Here is a 14,419-nt window from a genome sequence, read left to right on the forward strand (position 1 = left end):
GAATTGGGCCTTGCTTAGGTTATTGGGCTTGGTGCTTGCCCATGAGACCGTCTCATGGGTAGGCTCTTCAAGTCCCCCCAGTCTATGGTTCTCGTTATTCATGACGAGGATAATAGACTCATCGTGTGCTCTCGTTCCTAGTTAAGCTTGTATTCTTGTCTTGCATTCTTGTTATTCATCCGTGGACTCTTATTCTTCCTTTGGCCCGCTTGGTTAGGCTTTTACTTCCCTTGGGCCCATTGCTTGATCCGGCCCATCTTTTCTTTCTTTTGAATTTTGACGGTTTATCTTCCCCAGGTAATAATTAACCACCCCCCTTGTCTTTTCACCATTATTGATCTTCTCTCATCTTCTCTTTTCTTCCAAAAGATCCGGCGATTTCCTTCTTCATTTAGGTTTGTTCTTCTCCTTCCTTTGTTACATTATGAGTCGTGACGGTCGATCGACCATTACTTCAGCCATGTCCTATATCAGAATGGCTACCCTGTGTTCGACTTATCAAATCCCCTTGTCTCTATCCCCAACCCTTCCTGGACCGGATGACACAACCTGCAGTCGTCCTGGGTTTATTGCTCTATATGCTAAAAACCATGAGTTTGCCAACATCCGTTACCCTTTAACTGAATTTTAGTTAGCTTTGCTGAAACACCACCGATTATGTTTTTCCCAAGTCCACCCCTTAGGGTTTCTTCGTGTTACTCACTTTGAGGTTGCTTGGCGGGCCTTCGGTGGGGATCCTTCCGTTACTTTGTTCCGTCGGTTTTATCGCTTGAAAGCCGACGGCGACTGGTTTACTTTCGAACGACGGGCAAGCGGTAAGCATCCCACTTGCACCTCCTACATTCCTTTAGGGTTTTACCCTCGGGAATGGAAAAACGATTTTTTCTTTGTGTCTTCTTCTTTTGCCCCCAGCCTTACTCGTCGTCGTCATGTTGGTTCCCACATTGATGATCCCGCTCCCGGTTTTCCTACCATTCATGACTCACTTTATACATAGTTGATTAAAACCCCAACTGAAGCTGCCACCTACCCTGAGCCCCTGTTATACATGACTGGACTGAGCAACATTTGGCCGGACCCGTTGACACGTCCTGCTATGTTTGACGGGGACCGAGGTTGGTGACCCCTGACTTCTGCCAATTGTATTAAATACTTTGCTCCATTCTTGATTTTTCTGTTGTTGTTGTTTTGCAGAGATGGATTTGATATAGATTCTTCAGAAACGCCATGTGAAAGGTGCTAAGTTTGTTACCTTGCCGGTGTCTGCATGTGTTCCTACCCCGGCTACTCGTACCGGCGATGCCTCTTCTGACTCCGAAGCTCCTGGCTTCCAATCTGTGGCTGCTTCGGATTCTTTGAAACGCAAGAACCTTGTTTCTGAAATTTTTGACTCGTCCCTGAAGAGTCGCTTTCGTAACTCCAAACACTCTTATCTGGGTTCCACTGGACAGGGTTCTTCTTCTGCCCCTGAAATCGTTGATGTTGACGATGACTTTTCCTTCAAAGTGTTTGATGCGGTTCCCGACCCCGTTGTTACTCCTACTGTTGATGGTGAAAATCCTAATGCTGCTGAGGTTGACCCCAAAGGTAAAGCTCCCCTCACTCCCGAGGGTTCTTCGAACCCTGCCTCTGGTAACCTTCCTTCCCCTAACCTTTTTGTACCAAAATGGTTTTTGACTGTGGAATCCTCTGTTAATACTCCCCAACTTGCACATGAGTTTTTGACATGCGTTGTTCCCCCCGTGGACTATGCTCATGTGCAAACCATGGCACCCGATGTCTTGGTTGGAGAGTTTGGTACATACTTGTATCGTACATTGGTGCTGGGTTCTTCCCTTCGCTAAGGGTTTGTGGACGTCAAGGTTGCTCATGAAAATTGTCGGGAGGAAATTGCTGGTTTGAAGAAGTCTGTTGATGGCTACACTCGACGGGTAGGGGAGATGCGCAAAAGAATTAATATTGTTGAGGAGTTGAGTTTGGAGGTTCCTGGTTTAAAATCTGCATTGGGGTCTTCAGAGAAACGGGGCGCTGACCTTACTGCTGACCTTCAGCTTGCCCAAGAGAAAGTTGCTCATCTTGATGTTGTTCGATCTTCCCTCTTTGAAGCTCAGGCTAAAATTTCTTAGGTTTGTACCTCCCTTTATCATTCTTCTTATTTTCTCTATTTTTCTTATTTATATTCTGTGTCTTTGTTGAAGCTTGAGGAGAGCCCTGCTCTTGTAAGGATTCATGAATTGGAGAATCTGCTTGAACGTGAACGTGCTGATTATAAATTGGCTTTGGAACAACTTGGGGCTGCCAACCATCAAGGGGAGCAGAAGGTCGAGGGCTTGTCCAAGGAGATTGAGTGGCTGAGGGGCGAGTGTTCTCGGTTGTAGGAGGTTGTCTTAAAGCATGAAGAGGATCGGAAGTGGTTGGTTTCTACGGGTTTCCGGCAGGTGTACGATCGAGCTTTGGGAAACGTTGGAGGTTCGGGATAATTTAAATCGGGCTGTGTTTGCCTCTGGTTTTCAACATGGACTCCAGGCGAGTTATGAGCACTCTTCCCATGGAATCCCTATTCAAGATGCTCCCTCTTTCTCCCCTACTGCAGAAGCAAAAGCTCAAGAGGCATTTGTGGCCTTAACTTCCCATGTTCCTCCCATCATTGTACAGGTTGCCTCGGACCCTGGGATCTCTGTTGCGGACCTTCGAGCCCTAGCTTCCGTTGTTGATCCCCCGTCTCCGTTACCGTAATTCGTGGTTTGCTTTATACGCTTAACGTTGGTTTGTGTGTTTTTGAACAATGGCTTTGTTTGTCTGCCCCTGCGTGGGCGAATTTGAATTTTATATGCTTTAGTGTTTGAACTAGTGTTTAAATCATGTATGACAATGATTAGCGTATGTCTTAGCGTATTCAGCCTTTATGTTTGTTGGTTAACCATTTAGCCTATCGGCGAGGCTTTCCCTCTTTGGGGAACATATTATGGATATTAACGAGACGGGCTCGTGTTTTATACTTGTTGTCCTCATAATGAGACGGACTCATTGTTTTTATACAACAGCTTTGACAAAATGCTTTCTTGCATTAGGATCGTGTTTACATGGTGGTTACAAAAAATACAGTTTAGACTTTCTTGTTATCTTCTCGGGGAGGCTACTTATTTTTTGATCCTTAAACCTTTCTGCTGATGCCCTTAGGCGTAGTACTTTCGGAGTTGCATGGAATTCCATGTCCTGGGAACCTCCTTTCCCCCCAAGTCGGCCAATTTGTAGGCTCCTTTATCTCCAGCCCATATAACTTGGTAGGGCCCTTCCCATTTAGGGCCCAATTTCCCTTGGTCTTCTTGTCTACTCGCCTAATTTTCCATTAGCACCAGATCCCCTATTTTAAACTTGACCTCCCTCACCCTTGCGTTGTAGTATCTTTCTATCTTTATCTTATACTCCACTTCCCTTCTAGCTGCCTCTTCCCTTCTCTCCTCTGCTAGGTTCAAATTCAACCGCAGATCCTCCCCTCCTACCTTCTCTTGCTGTAGGGTTCGCCGGGTCGGTACCCCAATCTCCGCGGGTATCATAGCCTCCGTCCCATATGTTAGACTGAAAGGCGTTTCCCCGTTGCTTGTCTTAGGCATTGTTCTATGTGCCCATAGAACGTGAGGTAGTTCTTCTTCCCATGAAACCTTCTCTCTCCCCGTTCCTTCCGGAAAAGGCCCCACTTTTGGAAGGGCCAAGCGGAGCTTACCGGTATCATCATTGACTTCGGCTTTCGTCCCACCGGGGCGTGTATCTGACAATTGTCGCACTTTTGGATTTATTTAACGGCGCTGAGTAACATCGCTGGCCAGTAGTACCCAGCCCTAATAGCTCGTGCCACGACTATCTTAGCCCCCATATGCATTCCACAAATTTCCTCATGTATTTCTTTGACCACGTATTCTGCTTCCTCCTCACTAATGCATTTTAGGGAGGGTCCCATATAGGATTTCCTGTACAAACTCCCCTCAATTATTTCATATTGTAAAGCTCTTACCCTCAGCTTTCTCTCTTCTTCTTTATCCTCCGGGACTGTCCCTTCCTGGAGGTATCTGATGAGGGGAGTCATCCAATTTTCCCCTTGAGTTTCCACATTGGCTATTGTGGACTCCGTCACCAACGGTTGTTGGAGAGTTTCTACCTTGACTTCCTTTTCTAAATGGTTAAAAGCGACTACGGCCAGCTTGCTCAAAGCATCTGCCTTTTTGTTCGATCCCCGGGGAATGTGTATTACTTCTGCTTCTTCAAAATCTTTCATTAATTCATGGGTTACCTTCAAGTATTCCTTCATTTTCGGGTCTTTGGCATCGTATGTTCCTCCTACCTGGTTGGCTACCAGTAGGGAGTCTACATGAGCTTGTACCCTCCTTACTCTTAATCCTCTGGCTATTCTAAGGCCAGCCAAAAGTGCCTCGTACTCTGCCTCATTGTTTGTGCTTTGAAAACTTAAACATATTGCATAAGTAAGCTCTATTCCCTCGGGGCTTACCAAAATTAGCCCCGCTCCGCTTCCTTCTTCATTTGAGGCTCCATCGGTATACAATTTCCACCAAGGTTCATTACCTTTCCCCCCTTTCTCCTCACTCCCCCTTCCTCAGGTTCTCCCTTTTCATCACCTCCTCCTTCTTCGACTTCGGCCAAAAAAATCAGCCACGACTTGCCCCTTGATCACCGTCCGGGGGCGGTACTCGAGTATATAATCCCCCAACTCTACTACCCATTTTGTCAGTCGGCCCGAAACCTCCAGCTTTGATAATACTTGTTGCAGGGGCTGATTCGTGAGCACTCGTACAACGTGTGCTTGAAAGTACGTTCGTAGCTTTCTTGCTGTATAGATCAAGGCCAATACCAGTTTTTCTATGGGTAAATACCTCTCCTCTGGACCCTTCAACGTTCGACTGATGAAGTAAATAGGGACCTGTGCTTCTACTCTTTCAACCATTAGTACTGAGTGAGGGTCCTCGGCGTCTGGGAGAGGTATAGTATAAGCGTTTCTCCGGATCGGGGCGTTGCCATCGTAGGGAGGTTGCACAAATGTTTCTTTAGCTCTTGAAAGGCTTCCTCTGCCTCCTTGTCCCAGCAAAATTTACTTTTCTTCGTTCTTCTTCTTAAAACGGCCGTAAAGGGTAGTGTCCTTTCTGCTATTTTCGAAAGGAACCTATTTAAAGCCACTAGCCTCCCATTAAGCTTCTGCAGTTCTTTGAGGCTCCTAGGGGACCTCATTTGTATCAATGCTTCAACCTTTTCGGGGTTAGCTCGAATTCCTCCATTCGTGACCAACACTCCCAAAAACTTCCCCTCCTTTACCCCAAAAGAGCACTACCCGGATTCAACTTCATGTTAGCCCCTCTCAGGGTTTGAAACGTTTCTCTTATATCCCTTAACATCCCCTCTTCATGCTTGCTTTTTACGACCAAATCATCCACATAGATTTCTACATTTCTGCCCCTCTGTTCCTCAAAGAGCTGGTCCATAAAACGCTGATATGTGGCCCCCACGTTTTTTAGACCGAATGGCATCTTTGTGTAACAGAAGGTCCCCTCATCCGTATAAAAAGCTATTTTCGCCTCATCCCTAGGATCCATATGCACTTGATGGTACCCCTTGTAGGCATCCAGAAAACACCTCAGGGGGTATTCAGCCAATGACTCTATCTTCTTTTCGACTTCAGGGAGTGGGTATGCATCTTTCGGGCAAGCCTTGTTCAGGTCTTTAAAGTCAATATACATTCTCCAGCTATTGTCGGATTTGACTATCATAACGGGGTTAGATATCCACTGGGGATACTTTACCTTTTTGACTATTCTGGCTTGCCACAACTTTCGGGTTTCCTTCAGTACAGCCTGGCTTTTTTCTGGGCCGAGGCTCCTCCTCTTCTTTTGCTTGACGGGTTCCATCCAATGGAACTCCTTGAGGCTGTGCTAAACTTGGTCCCGGGGAATCCCAGTCATGTCTTCATGCTTCCAGGCAAATACGTCCACGTTCCTTAACAGCAACTCCTTCAACCCAGCTCTTCCCTTGTCTGTTAGGGAGGTCCCTATCTTAACTGTTTGGTCCGGGAACTCCCCGTTCAGAACCCATTCCTCCGTCCCCCTCTGCTTCTTCTTCACTTTAACCTCCGGCTCCACATTGGCCACAACTTCCACGGACGCCTTATGGTTGCTATTCCTTAGGGGGGTCAGGAATTTAATTCATCCATGCGTCGTGGACGCAATAGCCCTAAGGGCTCGCATGCTAGGGTGCCCTAGTATAACATTATACTTCGAAAGGGCCCTTACTACTGAAAATCGAAGTTGCACGGTCCGAACCTTCTGACCCTCCTTAAAACTGAAAGGCAGGGTTATTGAGCCCAAAGGCTTGACAATCTCTCCCGAGAAACCAACCAAATGACACACATCTTCTTCCAGATGCTCCCGCACCTCCTTTTGGAGCTTGGCAAAACAGTGCTCGTACATTACCTCCACCCCACTTCCTCCATCCACGTGGACTCGGGCGACTCGATGTCCCGCGATGCTAGCTGATATGTTCAAAGGCATTTCTCTTGCATCTTCGTTTGTGAGCCCTGAGAACGATAAATGAACGTTCATCGGTACAAGATTTTTGGGGAATTCTCCATCCTTTCCCCTCTTGGCTCGCCTTTCTCCACATTCTTCCTCATCCCCCCTTCGTCGAATCATGTCAACGAAGTGTTTGTCCTCTTCTTCCTCTTTGACTTTCGAGGTCCCCTCCTTGGTTGGAGGTGGTAAACGTCCAGCCTTGAGGGCAGCCTCCCATAATCTTTTTAACTGAACGCAGCTCTCAGTAGAATGTCCCGAACTCTTGTGGTAGTTGCAGTACCCCTGGGGATTGGGCCTGTAGGGCTGCTTTAGTGGAGCGGAAGATCTGGGGGGGGGGGGTACTTGGGCCGATCAGCCATCATCACATCTCTATATCCCATCCCCGGTCTTTCTCCCAAAAGAGGTCTTGGATGGAAACCTCTGACCGGCAGGGACGACTAACCGCGGGGGCTAGTAGGATGTGCCGACAGGGTGTGGGGATTTGTATGGAGAGAACCTAGCCCCTTCCTCTGATGTCTTCCCCCGTCCTGTCGGCCCCCCTATATACCTTTCGGCCGTAGTTCCTCCCTTCTTTCCTTCCCATTCTCTCAATTTTGACCCTGTGTCTTTTCTCTAACGAAAGCTCTATCCATTAGCTGGTCGAAGGTGGATGGGAAATCTTCTCCCAGTTTTTCTGTGAGCTGGGAGAATTGGACCCCATTAATGAAACTACAAATCTTCATTACCTCCGGTACCCCCTTTATGTTCAATCTTTCAGATACTATCTTTCCATGAACTGCTCGACTTTTTCCTCGTCTCTCCGTCGTATGTGCAGGATTTCGTTGGGGTTTTTCATGGCCTTCCTTTGCTGGCTGAAATTCCGTCGGAATCTCTCTTAGCTCCTCATAGCTATCAATACTTCCCGGGTCTATGCTGTCAAACCATACTCGAGCTCCCCCCGTCAACGCCTGGGAGAACATGAGACACCGGCATGGACCATCCACTTACTAAACCAGCCCCTCGATAGGCGTGCAGATGGTCTTCCGGGTCTTGCATGCCATCATATTTATCCACCGTGGAGGGGTACTTCAGCTTCGAGGGTAGCGGTGCCTCAGCTATTCGTTTAGTGAATTTGGAAACATCGGACGTATCCCGGGGCCGGTGCGGGCCCTACAGAGGGTCTCCTGATGCCTTCTCCTTTCCCTTGGCTGTGGAAAGGAGGGTTACCAAGGAATCTGTCAAAGCTTCGGGACTCCCGGTTGGGATGCCGGTGCCTCCCAGTGCCTTTGAACCACCGCCGGGTGTTTCAAGCTTCTCTTTCTTCTCTTCCTCGTCTAGGAAGGTCCTTAAGGCATCCCTGTGTGCACGTATGAATTCCGGATTGACCTTCCACCCTTCCTTCTCGCCTTCATCGTCTCGAGCTTCCTCATTTTCTCCTTCTCGCCCCTTGAGGTCCTCCACGAGGACAGGTCCTCCATCTTCTGGTCGAGCATCAGATTCTTGTTGAACTTCACTTGCTTCTTCGATGACAGCATGACCTTTCCCTGAATCGGAAGGGAAAGGCGTTGGCATGCTTTTGGAGGTTTGATCGACCATTCTCTGATGTTACGGTAAGACCCGTGATCAAGAGGTCCCACGGATGACGCCAATGTTGGATCCTATTCCAGCTAAACCGGGGAAGGCTCCTAACTTATCACGAGAATGGGTTCAAGTATTTGAAAGTGAAAGTGAGAGTGTATATTATTGATGATCTTTCTTATTTTTTGTGAATGCCTATACAAACAATCATTCTTCTTATTTATAGGACAAGTTAGATGTACACAAAATCCTAAGGTTCATGACTTCTGGCTTGGTCTCTTAGTCCGATCTTCTTTCCTTCAGGCATTGTCTTCTTTGGCGATCTTTACCTCTTGGTCGCTGTCCCATATCCCGGGTCACACGCTCCTCGGGCCACCCACCGGATTAGTCATGTTGCACGAGTTTCCCTCGCAATCTATTTTCCCTCCACTCCGCCTTCTAGAACTATTTGTGCCCTTGGGCTTTCCTGAATTATGCCTTGCTTAGGTTATTGGGCTTGGTGCATACCCATGAGCCTGTCTCATGGGTAGGCTCTTCAGTAAACGAGTACAAATAGTAACACATGTTTTACCTAATTATAATACCATACGCATCTAAAACTCAATTTTTATTAATGAAAAAAAAAATCTCGTTTCCATCTCTTTTATATATTTCACTATAAAAGAAATTAACTTAACGTGCCACCTTTACCAAAGGACTTCTAGTCCAATGGTATCTTCGTGGTGGGATAAGACTTAGTGACCATAAGGTCCTAGGTTCGAATCTTACGAGATGGGTTTTTTCTCAAATATTGAGTTTCCTCCTGAATTGGTGGCATGGTGGTGGATATGATCGCGTGGTACCACTGATGACACGATGATACTCCAGTAATCCGTGAGTGATCCAAATTAGTCGTTAAAAAAAACGTGCCACCTTTCTTTCCATTTATTATGGGCAGCAAAACAACATTATTAAAATAGTTTTCTTGCACGGCTTATATGATTGAATCTGTCGCCCGCCCCCACTATTTTTCCTTCTTAGTAACAAAATTATACTCACAAATGGACTTACATATCTGTACGTTTTCTAGAATTGTATGATCGATTGAAATAAGACATGACTCATTATATTTTTAATTATATGAATAGTCTTTTCCATCGAATTTAGTTATATTATACCTGAATAAATACATTTGTGCAAATACGGTTGTATTGATGGCCCCTTTTCTTTTTTTTCTTTTCTTTTTTTTTTATTTCAGACCACTTTGTTTTATATATGGTTTTTAATTTTTAAATACAAAATACGACATGACTATGTGCTTGGGACTTTGGATTACTCAGGACGGCTATAATTTCTCAAGGTTTAAAATGAACTCTAAAATTATGGCATTTCAAATTAAAATAAAAAATAAAAAATTAAATTAAATTAAATTAAAAGTTAATGGTCCTAAGGGAGGAGTGTGTGGTACCTTAAGGGTGCCAAAAGTACCCTAAACACTAACCAATCCAACACTATCATATCATTATCACCCTAAACTACCCTAAAGAATTTTATTTTTTAATTAAAAATAACTAATAAATTATAAATTTAAAAACTCAAATATAAATAAAAATGCATACATCATAAATTTAAAAATACATAAATAATTATAAACACTTTATTCAATAAAAAATAGATAAAAATATTATTTCCAATTCTATCAGTTTTTTACTTTTGTTATGACTTCAAATGTGTCGTTATCGAGAGCGTTAATTTGCCCGATCATATTTTGCCATTTCGAACATACTTGATGCGCTGTACGATCGCTGACCCTCCCTCCGAAACAAAATAGTTCCAAACTCGATCGTGACCAAAAATCTAACGTTCGTTGATCCTTAGGTATAGGTCTTTGGAAACATGGACCTAAACCTTTGCAAGCGTTACTTCTTCTTCATGGCTTCATCTTCGTGGCTCTCCTAATTATCAGTTGGGGATTCAGTTGCTCCATATAAAGTGATGGTTTTTAGAAAATAATGTGTAGAATATAGTTAATGTGTTTGGTTATTTATAAAGGAGAAATAATAATAATAATAATAATAATAATAATAATAATAAAACTAGTCGTTCAACGGCTAGTTGACATACATATTCGGGGGATACTACCCCTTAACACATACCCGTTGGCGATTTTTTTCTATTTTTTTTTTTGGTTGGGGAAGGGGGTGTTCCCTCCGGGGGATAGTACCCCTTAGGGGTACCTTGTCGCCCACACCCTCCACACTAATAATGGCTTACCTTTATTAGTTCATTTAACATCAAAACAAGGTGTACTTTATAGCCCAAAAGTGGTTGTTAATCTAAACAACATTTAGTATGTCTTTTGCTAAGAAAAAGCCTATCTTCGGCGATAAGGGAATACTTTTGCTAGTAGATGTCTTAGGATATGTGTTATCCTAGGTGTGAGACAAAGAATTCTCATTTCACGTTCACAAACATATGTTATGGGTGAAATATGAAATGTGTTGTGGGGTGATGTGAAGATAAATGATTAGTTATTATATTATTAAAAATATAAAAATAATAAGCATGTTATCTTCCTCGTCGGTTGTTCTTATGTGCCCTTTGGTGCTTGGTGTGCGGCATTGTTGGCCGTGAAATCCTGCCATGGCGGCAACTTTGGTCAGGCCCGGCTTCAAGAAAGCAAAACAAATTTTGGGCCGAAGGCGAAATTTTTTTGAGCTTTAAATAAAAGGAGTATTTTGTTGGGTTTAAACAATTCAATTTTGATATGGGCTTAATTGGTTATAATTTAGGTTGTGTAAAAAACTTTTGTATAAAAATAGGATTAAATATGTTTCAAATGAGATTAGAACCCATAACCTTTTGGTTGAGAGTAATACCTATTTGCCACCAGACCAAACTAATATTCATGCAAATGAGTTTAAACACTAAATATACATATTTTTTTTAATAAAAATACATATAAATTAAAAAAATAAATTCGAACCTAGCGGGGTGTCGGGCCTGTGGCCGTCAACCACCCAGCCCCCCCCCCCCCCTTATGGGCCGGCCCTGACTTTGGTGCCCCTCTTGATCCCCATAACCCATGACCCAAGTGGGACGCAAAACTGTACAATAATTTCTTTAGAACAAATTAATTACACAACCATAGGACCATAACTCTCATCATTTAAAAAGACAATGTTTTATACAACATCTTGGCACCATTAGGCCAAAGCCCCGTTTCTTAGTACAATTAGATAGGCATTTTGGACACATCTAAATGAACATTTGCCTTTTTTCTATATATGAACTTAAGAAAAAAAGGTGAAGTTGATTGTCAAATCAAGTCCATCTGCTAGGCATTTAAGGACCATGTCCATGAGTTGGTGTGTGTTCTACATAACTACAACACATGTAAGAGGGTATATGTCATAAATTGGATACATACATACACAAGGTGTAGGTTAATACTGTCCATGTCTCATACTTTGTTTTCTGCTTTGCTAAACAAAGGACCTAAAGACAAATAAAAGCCTCTTTTTCACTACATGGCTGACCCTCAGCAAAGATTGACATGGCCTCTGCAATTTGACTTGACTCAATGGTAAATGTTGGTATGCTTCCCTTACAAATAGCCCTTACAAATTGTCACACCCGTCACAGACCAACCAATGGACGAACATGCGAGACGAGATTGGTTCCAGCTAATAAGTCGCATCTCAGAATAAAAGTGACTTTAACATTACGAAGTTAGAAAACTTTTAAATACTTCATAGGCATTTTTAAATTTAAATGATCAAATCGTTGTTTACAAATTAACATTCCATAATACACCAACATGAAGCAATACATATGACAAAGTTAAAACTTCATATTGTCATTTACAAAGGTAACACAACACAAGCTTCCTAAATTTACCAACATCAAGAAGTTATTTTCTAGGGCATATAGTTTTAATTTCAACCCATAAAGTTCTCACCATTAGCAAGCAAATAACACCCAAGCTATTGAAGAAAAGCTCCAAATCCGAAATCCTTCACCAACACTAACAATCACAGAAGATGGAAAATGAAAATCCAATCTCAAAACCAACTTGATCAGGAAAAACATCTTCAACAAATTTCATAAATACCATGAAAACCTTAAAGAACTCGTGGATTGCATATAGAGCTAAGAAAGAGAAGGATCGATGATGGGTGGAATGGACCTTGGCGGAGGTCTAGAGTCAATTTTTTTTTTCTCATTTCTTTTTTGGTCAAAAACCATAGTGGGTACAAGAGTGAGAGGCTGCCACGCAACAAGAGAAGTGACAAAGATGGACAGGTACGAGCTAGGCATTAGACTGACCATATGAACCATTCAAGTGTTGGTCTCAAACCCATGTCATTGGGGTGTATGACTCGTTATACAAGCCATCTGACTATTTGATGGTTCGTTTTAACAACTTTTTAATAATTACATTTTTTAATCCTTAAACTTTAAACTATCAAAATTGACATATTTAGTCCATTGACTTATAAAAACCCCAAAAATTAACCCAAAACATTCCTCCAAAAAACCATATATATATAGGGAGAGGATCAAGAGAAAACTCACCTTTAGAGAGAAAACTTAAAAATTCCTAAAGAATTATTTTTAATTAAAAATAAAAAAATATTTTCAAAATTCTGTTTTAGCCATTATTCTTATATTTTCTTATATTTCACTCGAAAAAAATAAAAAAAACAAAAAAAAAACCGCTGTAATGCACATACGTATTGTGTGATACCGTTGTATTACATATGTGTATTACTATGTATTTTTGAGTTTAATAGTGTTTTATTGCATATATTCAATATTTGTGTATTGTATATGTGTAGTAGTGTGGTATTACATGAAAAAATAATAATAATAAAATAAAAGTCGATGTGATGCACATGTGTGTTAATGTTGTATTACACATACGTACTAATGTGTATTCGATGTGTGTATTAGTCTTATATTGCATATATACAATAGTGTGTATCAAATATGTGCAATAGTTTTATATTCTATGCAATACAAACACTTTTGCATACATGCAATGCACACTATTACACATGCGCACTATACCGACGAGGTTACCGACAACGTTTTTTTTTAAACCAATAACAACATATAAGAATAATGGAAAAAAAAAAAAGAAACTTCAAAAAAACTTTAAAAAAAAAGTTAAAAATAGTTTTTTAGGAGTTTTTTAGTTTTCTCTTTAAAAGGAGTTTTCACTAGATCCCACTACTATATACTATATATATATATATAGGGTAAGGTTAAAATGAAAACCCATTTGAGTTGTGAAAACCCGCGAAAACCTATGTAACATCGTTTTTATTTTTTTGTTACATGTAATATATGTTGTAACATTTAATACAAAACATCGAAACATCAAAAAAAAAATGTTTTGCTATTTTTTAACATTTTTTTACTAAATTTTATATATGTTTTCATGAGAGAGAAAAAGTTATATTTATATTTACATTTTCTATTCACTTTAATTGTGGACCACAAGATTTAAACATTAATTAAAAACATGTAGTTGAGAATGAGTTTTTAGAGTTTTTATAACTCAAATGAGTTTTTATTTTATACTTAGCCAATATATATATATATATATATATATATATATATATATATATAATCTCCCTACTATTGAATACATATATATAGGAAAAAGATCTAATACAATAATGCTTTATCGTACATTAGGTACGCGAGTTAATTCACCGTTGATTTCAAAAAACACGTTGTGGCAAAATCGTACATTATTTCAATTCAACTTCTCCCTAATTAACCGTGTGCAATCACCCTGAAGGCATAATTTTAACTAACGCGACCGTGAATCAATTCGTCTTTCTAAATCGTCGATAAAAATTGGACCTGTACTCCAAAATTGTCTACCCAAATCAAAAACAAAATGTAATTGAAATTCAAAAGTGAATGTCCTAGTTTGTTCGTGAATCTGTTTCGTGTTTTACATTGGTTTGTGAAATCATTAATAAGTTTTTTTGATTCTGGTGTCAATCAGAGCATGCTATCAATTGAGTGTAATAACCAGAAGCTCTGTAATATAGAAATTAGTGTTTGTTAGTTAATGTTCATAATTCAAAGCATAATTGTTTTATTTTTTGAATCAAAAAATTGATTTTGATTCAAGCCAACAGCAAAGACCATGGGTACATGTGCAAAGAACTCAATTAAATTTGAATCAAAACTTTAGTTTTTTAACTTGAACGTATTAGTTTAAGAGAATTAATTGAGGGGAATTGAACGTATTACTTGAAAGCATTACTTGAATGTATTAGTTGAATGTA

The 14,419-nt window shown here is 41.2% G+C and overlaps 1 protein-coding gene across 1 annotated transcript; it reads right to left on the bottom strand.

Annotated features, from left to right (window-relative positions):
• Window positions 1-3,793: 3,793 nt before the first annotated feature.
• LOC143577466 (uncharacterized) lies at window positions 3,794-4,957 on the bottom strand. The gene is made up of 2 exons (XM_077061293.1): window positions 4,887-4,957; window positions 3,794-4,451 (listed from the first exon to the last, which is right to left on the bottom strand). Exons 1-2 carry the CDS (start codon window positions 4,955-4,957, stop codon window positions 3,794-3,796), a joined length of 729 nt encoding a protein of 242 aa, XP_076917408.1.
• Between the last annotated feature and the right edge of the window lie 9,462 nt (window positions 4,958-14,419).

This window comes from Bidens hawaiensis, unplaced genomic scaffold, assembly GCF_021521415.1.
Source record: "Bidens hawaiensis isolate Kalapana, Puna unplaced genomic scaffold, B.hawaiensis_p1.1 tig00028623_1, whole genome shotgun sequence".
NCBI lineage: Eukaryota > Viridiplantae > Streptophyta > Magnoliopsida > Asterales > Asteraceae > Bidens > Bidens hawaiensis.